General features: G+C 39.0%; 1 protein-coding gene across 1 annotated transcript; it reads left to right on the top strand.

Moving 5' to 3' along the window:
- Positions 1-66: 66 nt before the first annotated feature.
- ANKMY2 (ankyrin repeat and MYND domain containing 2) lies at positions 67-24,638 on the top strand. The gene is made up of 10 exons (XM_066554038.1): positions 67-277; positions 3,485-3,549; positions 11,726-11,864; positions 13,654-13,752; positions 15,815-15,975; positions 17,106-17,320; positions 18,438-18,573; positions 20,324-20,452; positions 20,855-20,996; positions 23,124-24,638. Exons 1-10 carry the CDS (start codon positions 67-69, stop codon positions 23,345-23,347), a joined length of 1,521 nt encoding a protein of 506 aa, XP_066410135.1. The 3' UTR covers positions 23,348-24,638.
- The last annotated feature ends 607 nt before the right edge of the window (positions 24,639-25,245 follow it).

Genomic DNA, 25,245 nt, shown 5'->3' with positions numbered 1-25,245 from the left:
GCACCGCGTGGGAAGCCGGCGGAGGACGAGAGCCTGGCACGCAGTGCCCCCCATCCCTGGGCAGGAATGGTTCGCCCCGCAGTCGGCCCCGGCAGGGCGGGGCTGCGGGCGGAAGGCCCCGTGAGGAGCGGGGCGGGGGCGGTGCCGCGGGCGGGGGCGCTTCGGGCGCCGTCCCGGGCTGATCCCGCCTTACCCTGCGCGGGGGTCGCGATGGCTCCCCCCAGGAAAGGCGACCTGAGCGCGGAGGAGAAGGACTTGCTGGCAGTGATCGCCACAGGTGAGCCCTCCCGGCCCACGCCGCTCGCGGCCCCGGGCCGCAGCTCCCACGGGCCCCGCTGGCCGTGCCCCGGGAGGGGTTTCGTGTCCCCGCACGTTGGGGGCGGCGGGTGAGGCGCCGTTAGCGGCCGCTCGCCGCGGGCTCCCCTCGCCCCCGGCCGCGCTCCTCGGGTCACGGCGCTGAGGGCCGCTGCCTTCCCGCCCCGCCTTCGGGCCGTCACCCTTCTCCCGGGCGGGGAGGGAGAGCGGCTGTTCCCGGGCGGAGCGGCGCTCCCCTCTCGGGGAGGCCCGCGACACCCGGGCAGTGCGGCGGGGGGCGCGCTGCGGGGCTGCGGGGCTGGGGAAGCTCCGCTGGGCGGGTCTAACTCTGCCAAGGAAAGCTTGTATCTTATCGGCAATGTCTGTTTATATTTGCCTAATTATTGGTGTTAATGTCCACTGCCAAAAAAAAAAAAGTTTTTTGGGGGTAATGCAGTCTTCTAGCGTGCTGTAAGGTTTTTCCCATGTGCTGTTGCCAGACAAGGGCGTCTTTGCAGACCTGTTATTCTCACATTGCCAGCACTTGAGCTTGTTTGGGGTGCACCTCTTATCCCTTATAATGTTCTATTTTACTATTCCTTTTAGTATCTTATATTGTCCTCTTAGAGAGGAGAGCAGAGGAGAGGAGAGGGCATCAATGTCTCTCTGAAGGAAGGGTGTCAAGATGATAGAGCCTGGTGCTTCTTGGTGGTGCCAAGCAACAGGACATGAGGCAAGGGGCAGAAACTGATGCACAGAAAATTCCACTTGCATAAGAGGAAGGATTTCTTTGCTGTGTAGTTGACCACACACTGGAACAGATTAACCAGGCAAGTTGTGGAGTCTCCCTCACTGGAGATACTCAAGAACTGTTCAGATGCAAGTCTGTGCCATGTGCTCTGGGCCTGCCTGAGCAGGGAGGTTGGACCAGATACCAGTCTACTGTGGTCCCTTCTAACCTGACCGTTGTGTGGTTTTGCATTCCATGTGAGTGTCACGGTTTCATCGCACTGTCTGTCACACATGCTCGTTGCCAGGGAACTTTCTGTCATTTGGGTTTCCTGGTCCAGCAATGTGAATTTTGTAACCCCCAACTAAATAGTTACCCTCCAACTGGTATTTTGAAAATCATGAGCAATGTTCATTAGTTAGAGGCAAACTACAAACACCTTGTGTTCTGTGCATTTCTATGTGTAGTTTCCAGGCAATTTGAACCCAAGAAAGTTTTACTGCATTTTGGTGCTTCACTCTGAGTTGTACTAAAAAGTTCACAACAACAAGTGTAGGACAGTCAGCAGTGAATTCATTGTGGACCAGAACCAGTTTGATTGACTCACTTTAATAAGAGTTTCAGACCTTGGTCTTGCAGAAACCTGTGTCTAACTTACCTGATGCTTCTGATTAGGGTGATGGGATAATTCAGGTTGGAAGAGGCCTCAGGACGTCTCTAGGCCAACCTCCTGCTCAAAACACATGGCCTGTGAGGTCAAATGTGATCCCATCAGGCCTTGAAAACTTCCAGGAAAGAAGGCTGCACAGTGTCTCTGGGCAATCTCTTTGCCTTACTGGGTTCATAGTGAAAGTGTTTTTCCTTGTCTCCAGTCTGAAGCTTCCTTTCATTTCAGCTTCTGCCTGTTATCTCTTGGCTTCATACCATGCCACCACTATGAGGAGCCTGGCTCCAACTTTTACCTCTGGCCAATTCTAGAAGTCTGACTTCCATCAATTTAGTGTCTTGTTTGAAAATCCTTCAATGTTTTGTCATACGGAACTCTGAGTTTGTAAATGCAACTTTGCTTTTCTTGTATTAAAATTTACTTGAAGATCACCCCTTGAAGACTTTCTCTTACTGATGTTTGTTCTTTGGCTGGGATATTCTTCTGAAAACTGATCCAGTTTGTAAGAAGCTTCTAACATGTTTAGAATATAGGTATGTCTGGGGAAGTAAGTTCATGGTTCCATGACTGTCAGTCAGGAGTCTTTATTAGAGTGTGTGAGATGACTCAGGTGATTGTCCTTTTTTCCTGAAATTAATGAATTAGAAGAAAAATGATAAAAGCCCATGTAGTGTAGTTAAACCACATCAAAAAGCCTTATGCAAATAAATGATTTCTAGTATTTCAATGGGATTTTTAGCCAAAACTGAAGTTGCAAGAGCTGTTTTGATGAAACATTGCTGGATGACTTCTGAAAGAGTGAAGATAAACATGAAAATAATTAAAATAAGTGATGCAGTCCTTATTTTTATTAAGCACCTCACTGCTGAAAGAGCATTGCTGATGATTGAATCAGTAATTAGAAGTTTCTGTTAATTTGCAATAATATTCTCTAAACTCAGACTCTCGGAATGTTCTTTTGTTTCTTTGTGCCTGGAGAAGCTATGTTGGCAATATCTGAATAGTCCTCCAATTGGCTTTAAATCATGTTCTTAGACCTGTGGCTTAGCCAAAAGGATTTTGGTAATGAATTAAAAAATAGTAGGACAGTAGAGTTGAAAAACAGGTGTAGCCTGTTTTTCCTGGCGCGTTGTTTTCAGACTTCAGTCTACTTATGCGTTTGGCAATTTTTAGAAATGTCAATGATCAAGCTAGCTGGGTCCTTGTCCTTTCTATCTCTATTCTCTAATAGCAAAAGCAAATTCATTCCACTTCTGTGAATGTGATACATTGCAAATTTCAAATTGAAACAGGAAAAATGATGTGAGTAAATGATGAAGCATGTTTCATTCAAACCAAAAAGTCTTTAAAGTGAGGTAATTTCTTTTTTTGAGAATGTAGACAGCTCTTTTAGACAAAAGAGGCTTCAGAAGAGATGAAAGCACAAAATGTATTAAAATGCTCAGTATCATGATACTCATTTGGAGCTGTTCATGTGCTGTTTATGTGAGTGTCTAATTTTTGTGTGTGTAGGTCAATTACTTCACAAAAAATGGATATTTACTTGTAGTTCGTGCTTTCCAACTGCTCTTTGATGTTGTGAGTTCTTGGCTTTTAGCTTCTAGAACATAACATGTTCATTCCTAAGCTTCTTCACTAAGTGCAATTAATTTACTGGTGGTTAGTCTACATCCTAAGCAGGTACCATACAAAGATTTTGATTCTAATGAGAAATGGAAATTAGCATTTTCCTCCAGAGTCTCAGTTTATTCTATTTCTCACCCCCTTTTCTCTTTGTGTCTTTTTATTTAAAGGAAACACTGAGGAGGCTGGAAGGTTGCTGGGGAGCAAGAATGTCCGTGTCAATTGCCTGGATGAGGTACTGCAAAACTGTGCAATCATTATACTGAGTTTAATAAGGAAAGTGCTAGGTGTGAAGGCCTTCCTGTTGTTAAATAACATTTTTCTAACAGCAGTTGCTATGGCCCTGAAAATCAGAGTTACTCTCAAGATATTTCCAGCATGCAGCTGAGTAAATGAACCTTTGAAGAGTTCTTACTGTTTTTTAAAGAAAGGTTAAAGATTAATGTTACTTAAAGTACTACACTGTATTTTGTCTCAAGTTCCAGCCAGAGCTTTCTCTGTAAGGTAAGATAAATGCTGCAGCAAAACACGTGGGGGTGCTCCCTGACTTCTTGTCACCTTCACAAGCAGTGAAGTCCCTCTGCTTCGTCCCTCTGTGGCAGGCACAGCACCTGTCCAGTCCCCATCCCATGCTTGGGTCTCGTGGGCATACTTGGAGGGTGAATAGCTCGATCAGAAATGGAGCCACAGCCTTTTATACAAGTGGGTGTGGTAAACGTGTAGAAGATTAAATCCTGAAGTGCTACCTGGAGGTGGGAATAAGTTTGTGGAGTAAGGAACCTTATGTGATGTTCATGTTTCCTCTTATTTTTCTTTCTACAATGTTTTTTTAATGCATGCAACATTAATATGAAATGTAACATGCAAGCAAAACTAATTCCTCATCATGCATGTTAAATCTATGTGTAATTTATCAATTTAAATGTTAATCTGTGGTTGTTTTCACAGCTTTGTAATTTCATAGGTATCACTGAGAAATTCTGGGAATGTGTCTAGTTCAGCCTCTGACTCAAAGCAGCTTCAGCTCCAGGGTCAGATGAGATTGCTTTGACTTTTGACATGTCTGGCCTTGTAAATCCCTAAGGATGGAGACTGTAAAAAAATTTCTGGGCAACTTGTTCTACTCTTACTGTGATTTTGATGAAAAAGTGTTTCACTTATGTCTGAACCTCAGCTCAGGCTCAGTGTCTCTTGCCCTCCTACCACCATAACTGAAGAGTTTGTATTCTCAGTGATCTCCCTGGCAGGGAGATCATTGAGAAGACAAACTCTGGCAGGCTGCTGTTGGGTCCCACAAAAGCCATTTCTTCTCCAGGCTGTGCAAGCCCAGCTCCTGCAGCCTCTCCTCACTGCACAAGTGCTCAGGTTCCTACCGTGTAGTGGTGGTATTCCATTGATTTTGTTGCAGTTTATCCATGTCTTTATTGTACTGGAAGGCTCAAAATGGACAGGGTATATTGTAGATGTGGCCTCATAAATGCTGAATGGAGAAAAATTGCCACTTCTACTAGGTATCTTCATGGGATATTGTTAGCCTTTTTTTTCTCCCAACAGATCAATTTTCTGATTGTTCTTAAGTTAAATACTAAACCTGAGTTTCTTTTGTATGAATTTCAACAAGTTTCTGTAAAACTAGTCAAGCTTTACAGTGAACTTTAGGAACCCAAGACCCAATATAAGTCTGGTTGTAAGTGTGCTTTATTGTATGGACATCAAAAGGTTTTCCTTAAGTGTAATTGCTGGTTGTGCTCAATGATGGCAGCATTGCTGCAGTATTAGTGCAACATCCAGGATTAGTGTTAAAAGGATTGTGGCTTATTCAAAAAACCGTATCTGAGTTATGCCTCAGGATACTGTTGTAGAAGAAATAGTATTAACAGTATTTACCTAAGGCTCCTATCTGACTAAATACAAATAAGGCCCATAAAACTTTATGCAATGGGCTTCTTGCAGACTCTTTGTTTACTCCCAAGAATGGTGTGTAATCATGCACATTAAACAAGAGAGGGTTCAGGTTTCCTAAATCCATCAGCTATTTTAGTGTTACAATTTTTCTTTTATAACCCATTTTTGCTCCAATGTGTTATTCTAATATCTATACGTAAGTAAGATTGTGTGAAATCCCAGTTAAACATCAGCTTAGTCTGTTGTTTGTTGTTGCCATAACTGGAGACTGCTCTCAGTGCATCAGATCTTATTTTTTTCTCTATTGCCTAAGTTGCTTATCTTGAAATTCACATTTACATTACTACTGTTACTTATTTTGTTAATGTTAAGAAGTAAGGAAGCCCTGAAGATGGAATGCTTTGGTATTAAAGTGGGAGCTCAATTCAGTTAGGAACTCATTTCCATCCTTGAGGACTTTTTTTACATGAGAGAATCCACAGAATGAGCCCAGGTTGAATGTAATTCTGTCTTCTAGCTGTGGTACAGCAAGCATGCAATCACAATTTAGTAATTTTGGGCTGAAGAATTCACAGCATCAGAAGCAGGTTGTTATATGGTGCACTTCCTAATTTAAAAAGAACCCACACATAATCTGTTCCTTTCATTTTTGGTTTGACTGTATATTCTAATTACTTGGATCCACTTTCTTATAGATTAAAAACTACTAACAATCAGCTGTCTTTTCTCTATGTACCTTTAGACAAGGACCAAGTCACATTTTAACATCTTCCAGATGCAGTGACCTTTTAAGTATCTTGCCTAAAGTTATGTTTCTGCAGCAAGTGAGCTATAATAGTGGCTCTTTTTCAAATCCTTTCCAGTTGTTTCGGCTTCTTACTTTAAAAATGTACATATGAGCTAGATGCAGTATTTCAGCATTGCTTCTGCTGTTGGTACATGTATTTAAAAATAAAAAAAAAAATTACTTTCTAAGTCTGCTTGCTTTTCCTGCCCTTGTTCCAAGACTCCCTCATACCCTTCACGTCCTGCTGTCTGCCAAGCTCTGCTGGGAGTGTCAGCACAGAGTAAGATCCCTTCACTCAAATGAGTTTCCCAGATGTCCATCTTCCAGAAGGTTGCAGATATCCAGCAGATACAGTCCTGTTTTTTCTCAGCACCCTTTCTGACCAAATCAATTGTTTTGTTGTGTCTTAATCACTGTCTTTATGAAAACAAGTGCAATGGCTTTTCTGCAAAACTGGTCTTTAACAGTTTGGCAACTTTAAAACTTCAGGGACATTTAAGTTCAGGTGTCCTCAAATATTGGAACAAATAGATGGGCTGTAGAAATGGATGTAAAATAAAATCAAATATATTTAACTTAAATGCACACTTCTTAGTCATTTTTTAATGGAGTGGTTGATAATTTGGAAACTTAGTATTGGAGAAAGTGTTCAGAACTTTTCTTTCCCCTGAGAGCACAGAGGTTGTAAATACTGTGACTTTTTCAAGTCAGCACTTAGCTGACTTGAACTTCATCTGCAGCATGTGGCTAAAATATTTCAGATTGTTATAGAAAGGCAGGCTCGAGGAAGCACATGAGTTTTCCAACTGTGGAAGTTTCCTCTGGTCATGTTGGTAGTGAAGGTTGCAAAGGAGTATTGGACTACTATATCCCCTGATTTCTGCAGATCAAGCCAACAGACTTGACCTGAAAAATACATCATTTTTCTCTATTTAAAATAACTGTAAGGTTGTTCATAATCTTCTTACAGAACTATCATCTGGCATTAGCAGCATTACTTTTTTCCTCTAGTTTGGTAATTCAGCTGTTCAGTTTGATAATAGATCATTTAGAAAGAGACCGCTTCTCTATGCTACAGAACCAAACACCTCCTGGGAATTACAGCAGCAGCCTGCTTATTCCTGGCTGAGATGTGAGTAGCTTCACTCATAGTGAGGATGTTCAATGGAGGGTTCCTCAGGTAATCTGTCTTGCTATTCTAGTGTCAAAATCCTATGCTAGCAGAAAATGCCAGATCCTTGGCCTTTGTTGAGGAGGAAGGGTTTTGTCTTCTGATGTTTTTTACATAATACTTCAAAATACACAAACCAAAGAAAATTCCACTGCCAGTAAGAATTATCTGGTTTCAGTTCAGGTTGCTGATTAATGTAGGCTTTAACTTTTCATCACTACAGATGAACTGAAAGATCATCAGAGGAATCTAATGTGTTTACATATGTATGTGAAACCAACACCTGAGCAGGATGACTGTAAAGGAGAACTATAGCTGCGATCAACACTTACTGAACAGTATTTCATATTCTAATTAGTCCATACTTAGCTAAAATTATTTGTGCATGTAGCTGTTGACCTCCTTCCAAATGCTGCTTTTAGAAAATTTAAGATGTGTAAGGGCAATCTTATTCAAAAGCTTGAAGGGTGAAATTTCTAGAGGCTTTCATCCAGTGAAGAGTCAAGTTGTATTTCTAGACTAACAGCATTCAGTACAAGAGAGTTGATTTTTGAAGAGATACATCAACAAGTATTTCTGCCTTGTAGCACCTGTTCTTTTTACATCATTTTTAGCCATGTCCCAAATACTGTCTCAAGTGAAAGCCAAACCCAAAGTTATGTGTTTTGTTTATAATTTTCTGTTACCTGAACCTGAAGGGTAAAATAAGACACTCTTTCTGTGTTAATGTGGGGCTACATTCCTCATTGGAGGAATGATTCCAATTCTCCAGTTCTCCCTGGAGAAGGGAGAGGTGGATGCTTGAATATTGCTGGCATACAAGTGTCTACAGCAGTTTCTCAGCTAGGGTTATGACAGCCCTTTCACTTTCCTATTTTTTACTTTTCCCTCTCTATTTAAATAGCTGGTACTTGCATGTGCAATGCCTTAGTGTACCCCAGTAGCTGCTGAGGGACTGCTCCAGTGTCATCTAGCCTGTATGCCACATCTTGGCAAGGTTCCATGGTTGAGAAGAAGGGTGAAGTGAGCATGGGAACGTTGTGAGCGCTTGGATTGCACTTTTTGCTTGAGTAACCCAGGTTTATGTGGCTACTTCAGTGGGGAATTGTCATCGTGTTAGCCACAAAGCAATACACACATGATGTCTGTTCTTACACAGTATGAGTGTTTAAATGTTCACAAAATTGAGAGGTTTTGTGCCAAATATGTATGTCACTGGAGTGGGAGATACTGTGTATTGTTTGTTTGTTTGTCCCACTTCCTGTTCCCTAGCTGTCCTGTGTTTCCCCATTCCTCTGGTTGATAAAGGTTGAGCAGGAGTTTTGTTGGAAACTTCCTAGGAGGCAGAAGGTTGCTTTTCCATTTTATTATCTTCATAAATTTGTTTTTATTCATCCTGTTCAAGCACACCTCAGCTGGATGCTGAAGAGAGATTGATCTGCTTTCTTCTTCCTTTGTGCTGGTGGTAGACTCCAACCCTTCCCTGGTTCTGGTACTCATCTGTCTGACCCTCCACTGACCCCATAGTTTGTTGTTTGGGGTTTTTTTAGTCAATTGACTTCCCCACCATGGCAGCAGTTCTTGGAATCCCATTCCTCAGTCTGCTTTTGGGCTATTTTCAGCGTGAGGAACTGGGAAGGATGGTCTGTAATGGCCAGGCTGGCTAAGCCCTGTTGTGCCAGGGAGGCCTTGTTGGTGAGCTGGAGAACCCAGTCAAGAGAAGTGCCAGGTAGTTTTTAGAGGCACTAAAAATGCCTCTAAAAATGCCTCTCCAGCAAACTCTGTTCCTCATGAATGATGAGACATACGGGAAATACTTGCAGCCCTGCAGAAGAGAAGTTACCATGTAACATACCTACAAAAAAAAGAAAGCTGGGAAGGATTTGCTTTTGTCCTGGGGAGCAAGTTTGATTTTTTTGGTCAGAAGAATGTTGCATGGTACAGCTAGAAAAAGGATCCTTCATCTGATGTTTCATAGTGGAAAAAAAATTTGTCTCATCTGTATGCTTAATAAACCATCTGCAAGTTTTGTCTTTTAAGTACATTGTATTGACAATCCAAATGTCATCTGTGAGAAAACAGACTTGCTGGACCTGTCTTTGACATTCAGGCTGGGAAAAGTATTTGCAGTCAATCCAGTTTCAGTGTAGGGACATAATACAGGATACCCAGCATTTCCAGATAAATTTGTGTCTTGCCTGACCCTCTTTTGTTTGCTGTGAATGTGAAAAACTGATATTAATGTGACTTCAAATCCAATTTTATAGCAACCATTCACATATTTTCTGCCTGATATGTTTTTGTGATCCGCACCACGGCCTGACACTTCCAAAATTAAATCAAAGGATTTTAAAAAACAGTTTTCTGAGAGGAGAGGATAAGACAATCGCAGTTCTTTACTTTGTCATATAATCTTCAGATCTCAATTGAAACAACTGACTTTCAAGATATAACCAAACTAAAAAGTCATTGTTTTTTAAAAATCTTTCCCCCATCAAAAACTGTGCTGTGTTTATATTCTCTTACTGCAGTACCTTTCTCTGCTGCTAAAGGAGACAAATCCTCACTGTGACTTCAGACTGGGTTTGGCCTGTAAAGTTGCTTTTGATATAACATTATGAAATGTAATATAATAAAATATATTATATAGTAGGACAGAAAGTCTTTATTCAAGATTTGAGACACCCCCAAATGAAATCTAGCAAAAGCAGTCTGTTTCATATTCATGAAAGGATCTCTTTAGGTATTTTGGATCTTCAATGTCAGTTTATATTGCAGTTTACAAAAATTTGTGGGTTACTAAAATATAATGCATCAAGTAAGCACTTTCTGTTATTTTCAGTTAGAATGGAGAGTAATGAAACTGTAATACCGTAAAATTATTATACTTTTAACTTTTCCAATTTCCCTCACCTTCAGATTTTTTTTGAAAATTATACTGGTAAATTAAACTTACTTGGGTTTCACTCAGTCATAAATTGAAACAAGAAATACATTAAGGCTCAAACTGACAATTACATTGTTTCAGAGTATCACATTACCATGCATTTACAGAGCTGCAGTAATGTTGTACATGAATGTATTCAAGCCCACAGCCTTGATTGGCAAATAAAGGAACAGAATACCTTTTTTGATTTTCTTGAGGGGCAGACTAAAGCACTCTCCCTGGTATGCAGTGTTGGAGAGTGTTCTTGGACAGTTGAAGTGTCTTGGCTGATAACATGAATCCTGTCCTGATGTTAAGTGAAAACAAACAGCATATTGGAAAAAGCATATAATATTCTGAAAATGGAATATCATGCAGTGTAAGAATTCTGTGTATCTCGGGCTGTTGTTTGAGACCAGTCTGGCTAGCTCTGGACTCTGGCTCACGTGGTCTTACATGGACTCCACGTGGGGACGAGTGTCCTGTTCATTGGCTTGGGAATGGACACTTTTGGCTCTGGTGACCACCCAGGTGTAAAGGAGGGTGTGACATTCCTGCAGTGGACTTTTATACCTGAGGGGATGGGGGTGGGGAAAGAGGACCGCAGCCAATGGGGTACCATTGAGGAGGGGCAAGGGGAGGGGCAACCAGGGGCCAGACCACCAGGGGGTACAGCAGGGGGGTGCATGAGGGAAAGACCATGTGATGAGAGAGGGGAAAAAACAATCAACGTGACATAACATACTCAGTACAAATTTCCAATCACCCAGTGCAAAACAACAACTAAATAAACTATTTAGTGCAGTACAACAATGCAGTTTTATCAACCAGCAGCATGCTTCTCCCTGCCCTTGAAGAGAGAGAGCCTGCACTAACAGTTCACCCTAGTTCTGAAAATTTCCTCTGGTTTGCCCAGCTTTACCTTTATAATCCCACCTCAGTCCTCCCGTGCTGAAGCGAATCCTTTTTGTACTGGGGCAGTTGATCAAACCAGCCAGGTTTGTCAAAGTCTGACAAGAGCTGTGTGTCCTTATGAGGGCTGTCAGAGCTCTGGCTGATCATGGACACAGTGCCCAAAGGGTGGAGAAGTGAGAGAGAGGTGGATGGCAAAACTATCAGTAATCATGACTAAAAATGAGCAAGATGGGTTTCAGAGACTGAAAATCTTTGTAATGTTTAAAACAACAAGAGCCTATTTCTAATTTTCTTGCTGCTTATCATATGAGCTACAGCAGGGGAGAAAAGAGTAACATAGGAATCTAAGAAATTTTCTAAACCAAGCTTTTGCAACTAGCAGAAACATTAGCTGTCTTCAACACTAATGTCTTTCATAAAAGAACAATGATAAATTGACTGTAAATGGTTTTCATTTGTTAAACCATGCTCTTGTTTTCAAATCTATAGCACACCATCATAAGAAAACTGACATGGAAATCTACTGCATGTTAGTAACCATATTTTTTCACAAAGATTTTGTGAAGGTTTTTGTAAATAAAATACTACGTGAGGCTTTGGTAGTTATATTGAATATGTATGGCCAAGTAAAAATGATCAGTGGTATGAAGATCAAGAAATGTAACATTCTTTTTTGTATGCTACTTGCTTCTCCTTCCTTTTGCCAGCATGGCATGACCCCTCTGATGCATGCAGCCTACAAAGGGAAGGTGGACATGTGCAGGTTGCTGTTGAGACACGGAGCTGATGTAAACTGCAATGAACATGAGCATGGATACACCGCCTTGATGTTTGCTGGACTTTCAGGTAACTTTGCAGGACTTCTTACTAGACTCAGATCACTGATTTTTATGACATCAATGGGTATAATTTGCCATAACTTAATAATTTAGAGGTGTTGACATGCTTTTATTATTCAGGTTTGCTGTTATTTATATGAACCATGCAGCTACATCATGTTCAGTAAAACCCTGTGGGCAATGCAACAGGAGAGCCTCTGTTCAGACTCATATAAAAATTTATTTTGTTCAGCATCTTGAGGCATACAGTCTACTTGTCCTGTACCTACTTTGTCCTGTTTGTATGAGATCTCAACATTCACTTTCCTGGGACAGTTTTCTTGTGCAGCGGGATACATTTTGTTTACTTAGACTGTGTTATACTGAAAATGATGCTGCACCAGTAGCTTTTGGTAATATATAAGACTTCTCAATCCAGTATTTTCAAAATTTTGTCTTTCTCCTACATTATTTTTCCAACTGTTGTGTGGGCTTTTAAAAATGTATTTAGTAAATTTTAAAACCATGTTTTCCCAAAATAATTTTCACTCTCCTCTTACATTATTATTTTTCTCATGGGCATGTTTATAGCTGTATATATCTTCTCCTCTCTCAAGTGGTGGTTTGCAGTTTTCCTCTTGCTATTCTTTTCCCCTGATGGCTGGTATAGTAATTTTCTTGAGTGAGAAAAAGACACTACATTAAAACATTGTTCCTTTTGGAGAAAATATTTGATTTGGGAATATTAGGTTATTTTAAGTATATTCTTTACTAGGCCACTTACATCTTAGCAAAAATGAGATTCTAGGGGAGTCAGGGTTCTTAGCAGGTAGAGTTTATATTAAAAAAAGGCTTATGTGCGTGCATGAACCTTAACTAGATCATCTGATTGTTTTTCAGCTACAACTTCGGTAAAAAGATTTGTGAAATTCCTGTGTTCTGTGGTACTGAGCAATATCACAGCTGCAGCAGATAGATGAGGACAAACTCTTAAGAGGCTGTTAAATGACTGCAATTTTATAGAAAATGCTGTATTTTTACCATTTTCTCACAGCTGAGCTTTTAGCCTGTCATCCTGGGTGTGAAAGCTTCTAAATGTTGACTTTAGAGTCTGTTATTTGTGAGCACAAAAGGTACATGAGCACTACTGACGCAGTGACTTTGTTTTTAAACATTCATTTTCATCCACCATCCCCTTTTTGTATTCACTTTTCTGTACTTAGCATCTGCAGAAAAATGGATAAAGTAAGAATACCTTTGAAAGCAGGACCAGCAGGAGTGGTGACAAGTGTCCTTTTTTAGTCTCTGAAGGGCACCAATTAAGTCATCTAATCTTCCCATCAAATTTTAGCTCCATTTTACTTGGTATTTAGCCCAGTCTGAACACCCAGTTCCCACTGTGGAGAAAGGAACAATCTGTTCTGTTCACTGTGTTCCTGCTACATCATAGTCCTGAATGTGTTTTTCTTCTTAGAATAGCAAATGTAGTTGAACTGTTAAACTAGATTAGTAGAATTTCCTTCTATACTGCTGTGCTGAGGGATCAACCTCTAGTGTAGCTACATGAGTAGGACTCCCATAAGCTCCACAGGAAGCTGAATGTGCATTACAGAGAGCAGAGTTACACCTGCTGGAACTCTAAATAAGCACATGCCTTTCTCTTAATTCATGCTTAAAATAATGACATTAAGAGCATTCATTTTCTTCAGTGTTGTTCCTGGTCTTCAAGAAATTCAGTACATCTTTTTCTGAAGCATAGAGAATTACAAGTTCTGATTTGTCCTTGCTCATTCCCCATATTTTTCCTGCAAATTCAGGAAACAAAGAAATCACCTGGATGATGTTAGAGGCTGGAGCAGAAACTGATGTTGTCAACTCTGTGGGAAGGACAGCTGCTCAGATGGCTGCTTTTGTGGGTAAGATGAAAATTATTATCATTTTCTAAACTCCTAAAGAAGTGAAGTGTTAGAGTCTGATGCTTCTTCTTGGAGAAACATTATTTAATGACTTATTCTGAACTGACATGTTGTTGAGCTTTATTTTCCACATCTCATCATGTAAGAGTAAATTTGTGTCCTATTCCCATGTTTGATTTCCTAAAAACACAGATGATCTTACCTGTGAGAACAGGTGCTACACAAGTGTGTAAGTTTTTGTAATATCACTGCTTTGGAAATAGTAAGAGGAAGCTGGTTGCACTGGAGGGATCCAAAGTGCAGCACCAAGGGCTCATTGGAGCTTCTCTTGTGGGAAAGGACGACTGTAGTGCCAGGAGTTAGGAGCTCAGCTGAGCTTTGCAGCTGTGTGCTGGCAGCATGCCACCCCCTGCCCTTCTCCCTGGCTTCTCGGAGAGGGAGAAAGTCTTGGAACCTCTTCTGAGGCAGTCACTACTTACTGACCTGGACTTCACTGGAATAAGAGAAAGATTTATCATTCCAGCATGTGAAATAATCCCTGGAAAAACATGCAATAGGCTTTTTTGCTGTTGTTTTTTCTCTTTTTTTTTGTCTTTTTTTGTTTGTTTTTATAAGCCCTTTTCAATTTTTTTACCCTCCTTGACCATACTAGGTTTCTGGCATAATGTCCTGCTTTTCTCTAGCAGGGAGAATTGATAAAATATTATGAGGTTAAGTGGAGTTATTTTCAATGGCACAGCTATTGCTTCCCAAAAGTGAGGACCTGTATTTTCTTTCAAACACAACCTTCTCATGGTGTTTGAATGCCCGAGAATTCCCTTTCAAGTCCTTTTGGTGTTCTGAATTCAAGGCTACCTTGCCATTTATATTTACTTCCTTGAATAGTGATTTAGTGCTGTTTCAGTTTCCATTATCTTATTCTGCTGTTTTAAAGAAGAAAAGACTGACATTGCTCACTTGAGGTTCAAGCAGCCAAACCTTAACTATTCATTTAAGTATCAGAGAAATCTATTCCTATTAATTATCCTTTGGGCTTGGAGAGTCTTTCCCGTGTGATGCTGTATGGAGTGAATGGGGAATATTATCTCCAATATAATTTTTGAGAATTCATGTTAAAATCTCATCACATCACCAAGGTAGCATAAATATTTTCAGGCATACTGAGATACACTGCTCTGTAGAAGTCTGGAATCTATTCCTGTTCCTTTTTTATTCTTTGTCCAATCAACATTAATTCATCTGCCTGTGTGTGGGAAGTGAGGATACTTCTTCCCTTGTCATTTGTCTTACACTGTGCTCTATTAGCTCAGAACTGTCTCTTCTAAAACAGTGGAGGATTTTAAATGTTGGAATTTGATTGGCTGTGTCTTCTGCTGATTATAGGATTAGTGCCAAGACAAATCAATCAATTTAAAGAATGTGGTCCTGAACTAGAAAAGATAAGTTTTACTTTCCTTTTAGTCAAGTAATCCATTGTATTGCCAGATGTAGAAAACAAGAAGAGGGTATAACTTTTCTTATCCTGTTACTTTCATTACAGTCCTTTTATTTTTTGTAAACTTTAAACCTCTTCTGTTCTTATAACTTCTCCCACCTTAGGTTAATACAGTAATACCTGTTTGCAGGTCTGAAAGCTTATGAATCTCAATGCAAATGCCATTAATTTCAAAAGTACAAAGTGGAAAAATCTTATCCTGAAAAATTATAGCACCAATATGAGACTATTAGTATAGTATAATTTGGGGAGAAATTACTATTCTCCTAGTTGTGGCTTACCAGGGAAAGAGAATGCAGGAAGTGGACAGGATCTCCAAAATTAATTTTCATGAGGGCTTTCCCTGCTGGGAGTCACTTAGTTAATAACACTTACTGAAGGTTAGAGCTACACACAAGAGAATGACAAGAGTTGCCTCTTTGCAGTGCAAAATATATCATGCAGAGCTCCTTTGCATGTGGGTAATTCTCACTTGTTTTGCTTATATTACATTTGGGTTTAGGTGTTTTTGGTTTTTTTTTCCTTGTTATTATTTCACTGGTGATTTTTTTTCTTGTGTGCCTTTAGGTCAACATGATTGTGTGACTGTCATCAACAACTTCTTTCCACGTGAAAGGCTGGACTACTACACTAAACCACAAGGCTTGGACAAAGAACCAAAACTGCCAGTAAAGTTAGCTGGGCCTCTGCATAAAATTATTACTACTACCAACATGCATCCTGTTAAGGTGGAGTAATATGTAAATTGTATGTATTTGTTGGTGTGGGAGCAGTTTATTTGTGTCAGAAAGCCTTCTGCTCTTCTGCAAGTTCAGCTGAGATCAAAAGCATTATCTTCTAATACAACTACTTCTGAAAATGAGGAATAAGCAGGCTCAATGTTTAGATGTGATTAAAAAAATATTTCAGTGTTTGTATACACCAGAATCTTGAACTAACACCTTTGATTGGAGAGATTCTTACTTCTTATATCAGTAACCATAAATAGCTGTCTTTTTTGCCTTTATTACTCAGCCCCACTTGAAGTGGAAACATACAACAATTTCCTATCTTAACAAAATCTCATTGTTCTCTCAGTGCTTTTCTCAGCACATATCTTCTTACCTTCATCACTGGTTTGCCACAGTAACATCTAGCACTGCTGCTGTTTCTGAAAGTATGTGCAAGAGAATGTTTATTTTACTTCCCAGGACATTGCTGACAATAATGTCTTTTATGGTTTGCTCCTCCAGTGTAGTTCAGAGAAATGAATACACCTAAATTCAAAAACAAATTCCTTGGGCTTGCCAATCAAAGGCCAGCATTTGTTAACAGTTTCCAGCCAGGTATCTACAATACACAGAGACAATAGTGCACCAGTGGCAGCTAATTAAGTGAGTAGAGCATACAGTTTCCTCTTAGACTATTTTATCCAGTGCTTTACTAGGCTAGAGGAAGTACTCCACAATTATGTGAGGTGATGTGTTCTGTGAAACTGCTTACATCATACAAGTCCTTAAACCATACAAGACTGTAGTGTTCAAAAGGAAGGAGATTTTAGGATAGTGTGTGTAGTTTCTATAACTTTCTTTAGAAGTAATTTTGATTCTTCAGGTTCTTATTCAAAAAAAAACAAAACGAAACAAACTTGACATTTTTAATACCAGTCTTAGTTGTAAATGTTTTCTTATATGGGAACCATGAATACAATATGTTGAATAAAAATGGTAAATAATGACTAGGAAAAGAAAGGGAAGACTGCATAAGAAAGAAGTAGAACAATATTAGAAACTCCACTGAAATTTAGCTACAATGAGCTATATAAGCTTTAATACCAATGCACAAGTCTTAACTGGATTACATTTTCTTCAATCTCTAGATTGTGTTGCTCGTGAAAGAGAACCCTCTGTTGGCCGAAGTAGAAGCACTGCAGAAATGTTACAGGGTTCTGGATCTCATTTGTGAGAAATGCATGAAGCAGAAAGACATGAATGAAGTTCTTGCTATGAAAATGCACTATATCAGTTGCATCTTCCAGAAATGTATCACATTTTTAAAAGAGAGAGAGGATAAACTAGATGGGTTTATCAAAAGGTGAGTATTTCTACAGAGAGGTCTCAAAGCACATGTATGCCCTGGTGTTACAGATACCAGGAAAAAGACAACTGAAGGAATAGATTGGAATGGTTTTGGATAAAGGCTATGGCAAATAACTTGTTAAGTGATCCCAGCTGCATTTACTTCAGGGTGGCACTGTCTCCCTTTTTTCTGTGTCTGAAGTGACACTGTCCTTTCCTGGGTAGAAAGTAAACATTCCTGGAATTTCAGTTCTGCTTTAACTGGTTAGAACTTGGCATTTACATATGCACCATGATGCAGCAGACAGCAATGTGTGATAGAAAAAAGGGGAGTGATAGGCTTGAAAAAAAGAACTTCTCAGTGTCCATCTGGGAACATTTCTTGTGCCCTTTTGCTCTCCAGCAGTCATGCAGGTTGAGATTTTTTTTTCAAAAACACCTAAAGAAGTGAGAACTGCAAATCCCACAGACTCTGGAGGAAACTTATCCTCTTAAATAACTTAGACAGATCTTCAAAATCTACTGAGTTACAAACCAGCTGCCTGATCGTACATGTCAAAGTGACCTGAATTTTAGAAGGACTACATTCCCCATACACCACTGTGGATTTTTACTGAAATCTTCTGTGAGACTGAAAATAAATTATGAAGTCAGCTTTCACATACTGAGATTGAATAGTTATCAGTGATCTATATAAAAAAACAGTAGCTAAAGAGGTGTAAGGACTATAACATGTTACTATAATAAAGTGGAATTTGTGTTTTAAGGTATTGTTCATTTATCAGTGTTTATTATTACAACGATCATTTTTAAACAGCACAAAGCATTTTGATATTTTAATCAGATGTAGATAGTAGATAGTATACTTATAGATTATTATTTTTCTCTGTGGCTGAATTGGTAAGTCCTGCTTTCAGAACATTTATATATTATGTATTTAATAATAATTGTGCATTAGAATAAAAACACTTCCATTTGCATTTTAACATATGAACTTAACATATGAAGTTGCCAAATTATTATGAATTCTTCTCTATAATCTGAAAGGGGACAGAGTATAGTATGGTATATGTGTTTGTTCTTGAATATTTACCATGTGATTTCTGATTTTACATGCATTTTAAAAAATTTAGTCTCTTGAAAGGGAGAGAGAAAGATGGTTTCCCTGTGTATCAAGAGAAGCTAATTCGAGAAAGTATCCGGAAGTTTCCTTACTGTGAAGCCACGTTGCTCCAGCAGCTTGTGAGAAGTATTGCTCCTGTTGAAATAGTAAGTTTTTCCTGTCAAGAAAATCCTTTCTCAGTAACTTACATAGTAAATCCAGATTGAGGCATCTTTCTGTCCTCAGCTTCTGCAACATATTACAACCCTGCAGTGCTTAAGCAAAGGGTTTGATGTCCCTAAACACTCTGGAGCTGGATTTTACATATTGCAGGAATATGCTCTAAAGTACTTCAACTAGTATTCTTTTCATGTGCCCATAACAAATGCTTAAACACCTCAGCTTTTAAAGAAACTGATGCAATTTTATCTTGTCTCTGAGCTTTCTTTTCCTCCTCTGGTATGTCTGTTCAGTTTTTCTATGCCAGTTTACTTATTGAAATGGTAGATTCAGATAAAAATGAACCTTAATTTGCACTCTGTTTTCACAATGTCTAAATTCAATTTAAGATTGAATAATTTCCTAGATCTAATGCATTCATTTGTTCTGTTGTACACAAGAAGTTGGTAATATGTGACAGTAGAAAAAGGAGAAACGTTCAATGGGGTTCCTTTTATCACAGAGAGGGAGAGCCAAGATGATGCAATGTACAGCAAAATTTATATCTAAATTAGGAAATCAAAATTACAAGTTAAAAATCTAACCTCAGTTGTTCTCTTAGGTCTTTGCTAGCACACTCTTCATTTTAGGACTATTTATTGCTTCATAATAAATTTTACACAAGAGTGGCTGTTCTTTTTTAAGCATGTTCCCTCTGGTCTCTGAGAGCGAGATGTTGTACACACAAGCACTGGGGAATTGGAACAATCTTGTGACGTGTTTGGATTATTCAGAGCCAATTAAAAATAGCCTCCATCTTAAGTGGCTCCAGGTCTGCTAAAATGTCCTGAGCCTTAGTGCAATCTCTACTGTTTGCCTCAGCCAGGAAGATAAACGCAGTGTGAAAACATAAGCCATTGTGATGCATTACAACTTGCTTTAGAGAAAACTTTTTCTTTCCTGTTGCTTTTTTCTTGGGGGAGGCTGCAGTCTTCCATACCTTTAAAGCAATGATGATTTATTCCATTGGATTTCTGTCCATTATGCAGAGCTGGAAAGGAGGACATACTATAATTTTTATTTATGTGGAAACCTTTGACCTTTGTCATTGCACAGTTACTTGGATTCAGTCTGGGCATCTCAATGTTGTCATAGTAGTTATGATTGTGCATATTCCATCGTAGTCTGACAGTTCAAGGAATTACTTAGAGCCAGAACAACTTGGCGCTTTTTATTCAAATATTTACATCATTGCCCAAAAGAATAGTTTTAGTGTATGGTTACCTAAACTTTACTGCTTGCATTGCATGGGAAGGATGCTGCAAATAACATCTAAATAGTAATATGCAAATAATTGAAAATTTCAAGTTCTGACCATTTGGTCTGTAGCACCTGTGTGCACTGAGCACAACAGTGACAAATGAAACATTTATTTTGTGTGCCAGCACAGAGACTGAGCTGCAAAAATCTGCTGCATAGGATCTACAGATGTAAAGAATGTGGAGTTTATTAATGACTTACAGAAGAAATACTACAGAAGCTGATGGCTTACCTTAACTTCATGTACAAAAGTTTATCTAAAGACAAATATTAAGTTGTGCATGTTAGTTGAAGTTCTGTGATTTGGTTTTATGTTTTTAACTGCTGCAGCAGCTTCAGTGAAACTGACACTTGTGTTCATCATTTCTGGTCTTCCCTTGCACGTCTCTCTCTGCACCAGTGCTGGCTTTTAATCTCATTTCCACTCTTGTCTTTCAGGGCTCTGACCCCACAGCTTTTTCTGTGCTTACACAAGCGATTACTGGCCAAGTGGGTTTTGTGGATGCTGAATTCTGTACAACCTGTGGGGGAAAGGGAGCAGACAAAAGATGCTCAGTATGCAAAATGGTAAGAATAAAAAAAAAATAGTTGCACTGAGGTGCTGAGGATTTTGTATGCTTCTCTATTCACTGTGTGTGTAGAGTTAGGAAGAATGACATGCATGCCTGCACTGAAGACATTCAGGCCATCTACTTCTGGGAAAGATGCCTGAAATTCACAATTACAAAGGAGTACTTGGATTTCCAAGCGTGTATGCTTAAGAATGAAGAAAGAGCAAAAATTCTCTATGTTTAGAGTTAATAAAAAACTGCTCTTTATAGATTCTTATATAGGTTAGAGCCACTCCATATAACCTTAAAAATTGCTTAAAAATAACGTTAAGTACTATACATAGACTTGCTGCACTAAGAAATGCGAAGAAATTCTTTTCATACATGAAAATTAATTGGTAACTCTGGTAACTTTCAGGTGATGTACTGTGACCAGAACTGCCAGAAAATACACTGGTTTACCCACAAAAAGGTCTGCAAGATCTTGAAGGAAATTCATGAGAAACAAGAACTAGAGGCTGCCAAAGAGAAAAGGAAACAAGAAAAGAAGCAAAAGAAAGGTTAGGATCTGTTGTTCCCTTGCTGAAACTAATGCTATGTTAACTGCATCACAAAGAGCAATTTAACAGGTCTTAAAACTGTAACAGCTGAGGTTGGGAGAAAAATCTTCGATGAAACATAACAGCAAAGCTGAGTTTGTTGGGATTCTGGCCTTTAAATTTACAAATGCTGTATGCTTTCCAAATATGGCTTTTAATGATGCGGTTACACAGATTTCTACAATGGAAGCCTTTTGATTTACACTGCACTGTTTCAAAATCCAGATCTTTAAATCAAGCTAGTGCAGAACTTTAATGCTACTCTATGTTTTGTTGGAGGTGTTAAGACAAGTTGGAAAATAAGCAAGCAGCCTGCTCCTTCCAGTTGCAAAGGTTAACATAGGTGTTAAATCTCCCATTAAACTTCTCTTCATAATCACAGTATCAAGTTAATTGTGTTGTGTGCTTCGAATGTGAGGAAAGCAAGCATTAGTCTTTAAACTGCTCATGGTGGTTTTCTCCCTTCGAAAAACGAGTAATTAAAACATAATAACCTAATAAACACTGTATTGCCCCTTCCCATGTTTCTCCAAGTGAAATAATAGGAAAGTAGGGGATGAAATCACTTTTTTGTCTTTTACCACTTACTGGATTTCCCTTCCTTTGTTTTAAGGATTGTAGAAGTGCACTGCACAAATCATGTTGCCTTACAATGGTAATGTTGTTCACTTCAGCTGTACTCAGAATAGCAGGATATAAATCAGTAATAAATCAGTAATAATTAAAGTTTTCAACAGTTTCCTCTGTTGATCCTGTTATGAGAGCTGCTGTTGCATGAGATCAGGATGACTGTGGAAATTGGAGGCAAGGATATTAGAAATCCCTGGATATATTGCATACCAGTACAACAAAACATAATGGGCTGTGAGCAGTGATGCCTCACGGGCTGTCCTTTTCAGAGGGAGGGGCAGGATCTCGGTGGATGGCTCTTCTCCCTTCCTGCCTAAAAAGGGAAGCTAACATTTTTTGTTATGTTTCTCCTCCATTATCTACATGTTAATCTTCATTAACTGATTCAAGTAGACAGCCAGCACATTATAGACCTTATCCAATTATGCACTGTTAGTAAGACACTGAAGTCATCTGAACTTCAGGTCACCTTATGAATGGTATAGTATCAGAGCATTTCATATCAACAGCAGTTTTATTTCAGAAAGTTAGTAATACCCCCTACAAATCCTGTACATCAGGAAAGTAATAATCAAAAAAAAAAAACAAATGCAACAGCTGCAACTTTAAGTGTTTCTGCTGTACAGGGGTGAGTGTCAAGAAAGTCCCCATTTCAGCCTGTGCTGAAGGCTCTTAGCTCATTGCCATGTAAGACCTTGGCAGGGCTGTGGCCAGCTGGCTGTGACTGTTCTTGGCTGGCTATCAATCACAACAGAGAACAATAAACCAAGATATAACTACTTCTCCCAATTAGGCTTTCCTCTCCTTCTTTTCAGAAGTCCTAACATGCAAGCCCTACTTAGTAGAATCAGGTGAAAAAAGTTATTTAACACTTTTTTTTTTTTTTCTCAGAAAACATTGCTTGAAGAGTAAAGGTGCAATAGCTTATTCTGTTCCACGCAGTCAAGTTATGAATTTTAGGATGACTCATTTCAACCAAAGTTCATTGTTTTTAAGCACATAATTTCTTCAGTCTGTTTTATGCAGAAATGCTTCCTATGTAGTCATGCCCATGTCTTTTTAATTTAAAACAAACCCCACTTGTACTCGATGTTTAACTGCTTTCCAGCCATTCTTTGAAAAGCTGGTTATAGGAATAGTGTCAATAAAGCATGTTTGAATTGAAAGTTGAAAGAATATAGTATCCTGCTTTGCTCCTCTCTATAATAAAAAAAAAGTCTGGCAAAAATGGAAGATAAATTAATGAGAGCTTTGTATAGGGCCAGTTCCAGAGTAACCTTCTACCAACTTAAGCAAAGCTTTAGTGCTTTGGGTTTTTTCATTGAAGATTTTCTAATTAAATCACTTCTGTAATTGATACAAAGTATCCTAGTATTATTGTTTTTCAATAAACAATAAAAATGTTTGCTTTTAAAGGAGTTCAGTGTTTATTAATTGTGTGATTTCTCTTTTGTTCAGATGAAATGCAACTAGTAGAGGGTAGTTCTACAAGTGAACAACAGTCAGATCCCAGTCCAGATCCTACAAAAAACGTGGATCCAAATCATCCTACTGATGGAACAGAAGAACCTGAATTGACCAAAGAGATGGAGGCACTAGCCCTGCAGCCTGAAAGTCCACTGGAGAGTGAAACTGCCTTAGATGACATTGATCTTCAAAAAATTCAAGATTCTGAGGAGTAAGAAGAGGGTAGGAAGGGACTGAGAGTTCTCAAGGGTACTAAAGAATTTTTTATGCTGACCATATCTGAGTTCTTGGAGCATGGCTTATGCAAGACTTCTTTTAAAAGACAGAATGTCTCTGTTCATCAAGAGATAGAATACTAGCTACTTTGTCCATAAATACTCCCAAGTTTTGTTGTAAATTGTCAAGATAGGTATTTATTATCTGCTAAAAATTAGTGGCATAGATCCATCTGTATGTATACCAACAATAAGCCTAGTGAAACTCTTGAGTTTCTGTGGTTAATGAGCCACATAGTGAAAAATGAACAGCATTTGATTTGGATTATTCATGTTTTCCAAACTTAAAACTTACTTTAATTGTAATTCAAAATTTTTTTCTGCAAGTTCATAGACATGTAGTTAAAAGCACTGGAAGGCAAATTATTAAATTGCTTTTTTTCCAGCACTTTATGAAGCTTTATCTGAAGGAATTCAGTAGCAATTAAGTTTCTGAAGATACTCATCTGAATTCTCAGTTTTTCATGACATTACTGTAAATATTTTTGACTAGTGAGAGCACAAAAATAATGTTTATTTTGTGGCAATTGTAGTAAATGAAACTGCTGTTCCAGGTCTCTCAAGCTGATGGTGGAATGTGTATTTCACTATTGGTTTGGTCAGAAATATTCCAAAGTCTAATGAAGGGAAGATCAGAATGACTCAAAATATTTTGACTGACAGGAATAATGCATTCTAAATTTTTCAGGTAAAGATGCCTTAGAGCACAGTGGGATGTTGCTTGTGAATTGTTTCATAAACAAAAAATGCTAAGTATTTTTCATGCTGAACTGGTCACAGTGAATTAGATGAGAAAATTCATGCGTGCATTGAAACAACTGGGATTTCACTTCGGCTTTCAGCTAAATACCAGATCTAGAAAATAGCTCCCCTCAACTTTGTTTTTCACTCAGATTTACTTCTGTGTCTCATGAAATCAGTGGGAATGCCACAACTGAAAATATCACTTGCTGCATAAGGATGGCAAAATTGGAGACTGTCTTACTGTCAGCTGAATCAGTGGTGTTTTAAAAATAGCAGTATTCTTCTAATTAGAGGAGTAAGGACCATCCTCAAAACAGAGAAAACACTCTTAATTTTTTACTATTTAATATGTTTAAAGTTTTTGTTTAATATTCTCAAAACTGTAAGAGTGAGGATACATAAATCCACCTTTGCAGGGAATGTACTTGTGTTATAATTCCAAGGATTAGTAGATTGTGATGAATAAAGGGAATTTTTTTAAAAGAAAGGGGCTATGTGGCAATTATGTTTCCTGTGTCTGTAACATGGTGACATTCTCATGTGACATGCAGGGGACTCCTGTAGCTTGAGTATACAAATTTAACTTCTGGACAACTGGCAGGCAAGAAAAGCCTGACTGGAACTCAGATCTGTAGTCATGCTGTAGTCACCCTCCACTCTGAGGTCTGGGAATGCAAAAGTGCTGCTGCCTCCCTGTTCCACTCACAGCGTTTGGGGCTCACAGGGGTGTGTTGCTCTTCAATGATTCTCTGAAATCCATCCCTTCAGGGCAAAAGAGTCAGGGTTTTGGAAGTGTGCTAAATCCCCAGCACTAATCCTGCTTTCATTCTCCCAGTGGTGGTGCCTTGCTCACTGGAAATCTTTGATTCCCCACCAGACAACCTCATCTCCACCCTGCTTCCAGCAGGAAAGCTGGACTAGATAAGCTCCAGAGAGCCCTGCCAACATAGACTGTCCTGTGGCTCTGGGCTAACTTAGGAGAGAAGGAAGGAACTCAGCAGACAAGCTACAGCCTGAAAGAAGGGCTTTGAAATGTTTAGAAATCATTATTGACTTTAAGCCTTGACAGAATGGAAGGAGAAATATGTGAGGAA

Source organism: Molothrus aeneus, chromosome 1 (assembly GCF_037042795.1).
Source record: "Molothrus aeneus isolate 106 chromosome 1, BPBGC_Maene_1.0, whole genome shotgun sequence".
Classification (NCBI taxonomy): domain Eukaryota; kingdom Metazoa; phylum Chordata; class Aves; order Passeriformes; family Icteridae; genus Molothrus; species Molothrus aeneus.
The sequence above is the reverse complement of the archived record's forward strand: the minus strand, read 5'-3'. Positions and strand labels throughout refer to the sequence as shown.

Coding starts and splice junctions, on each gene's coding strand:
- ANKMY2 (XM_066554038.1), top strand. CDS start 67: ATGGTTCGCCCCGCAGTCGGCCCCGGCAGGGCGGGGCTGCGGGCGGAA. Junction 3,550..11,725: donor GTGTCAATTGCCTGGATGAG/GTACTGCAAAAC, acceptor TCCTTTTGCCAG/CATGGCATGACCCCTCTGAT. Junction 20,453..20,854: donor GATGCTCAGTATGCAAAATG/GTAAGAATAAAA, acceptor GGTAACTTTCAG/GTGATGTACTGTGACCAGAA.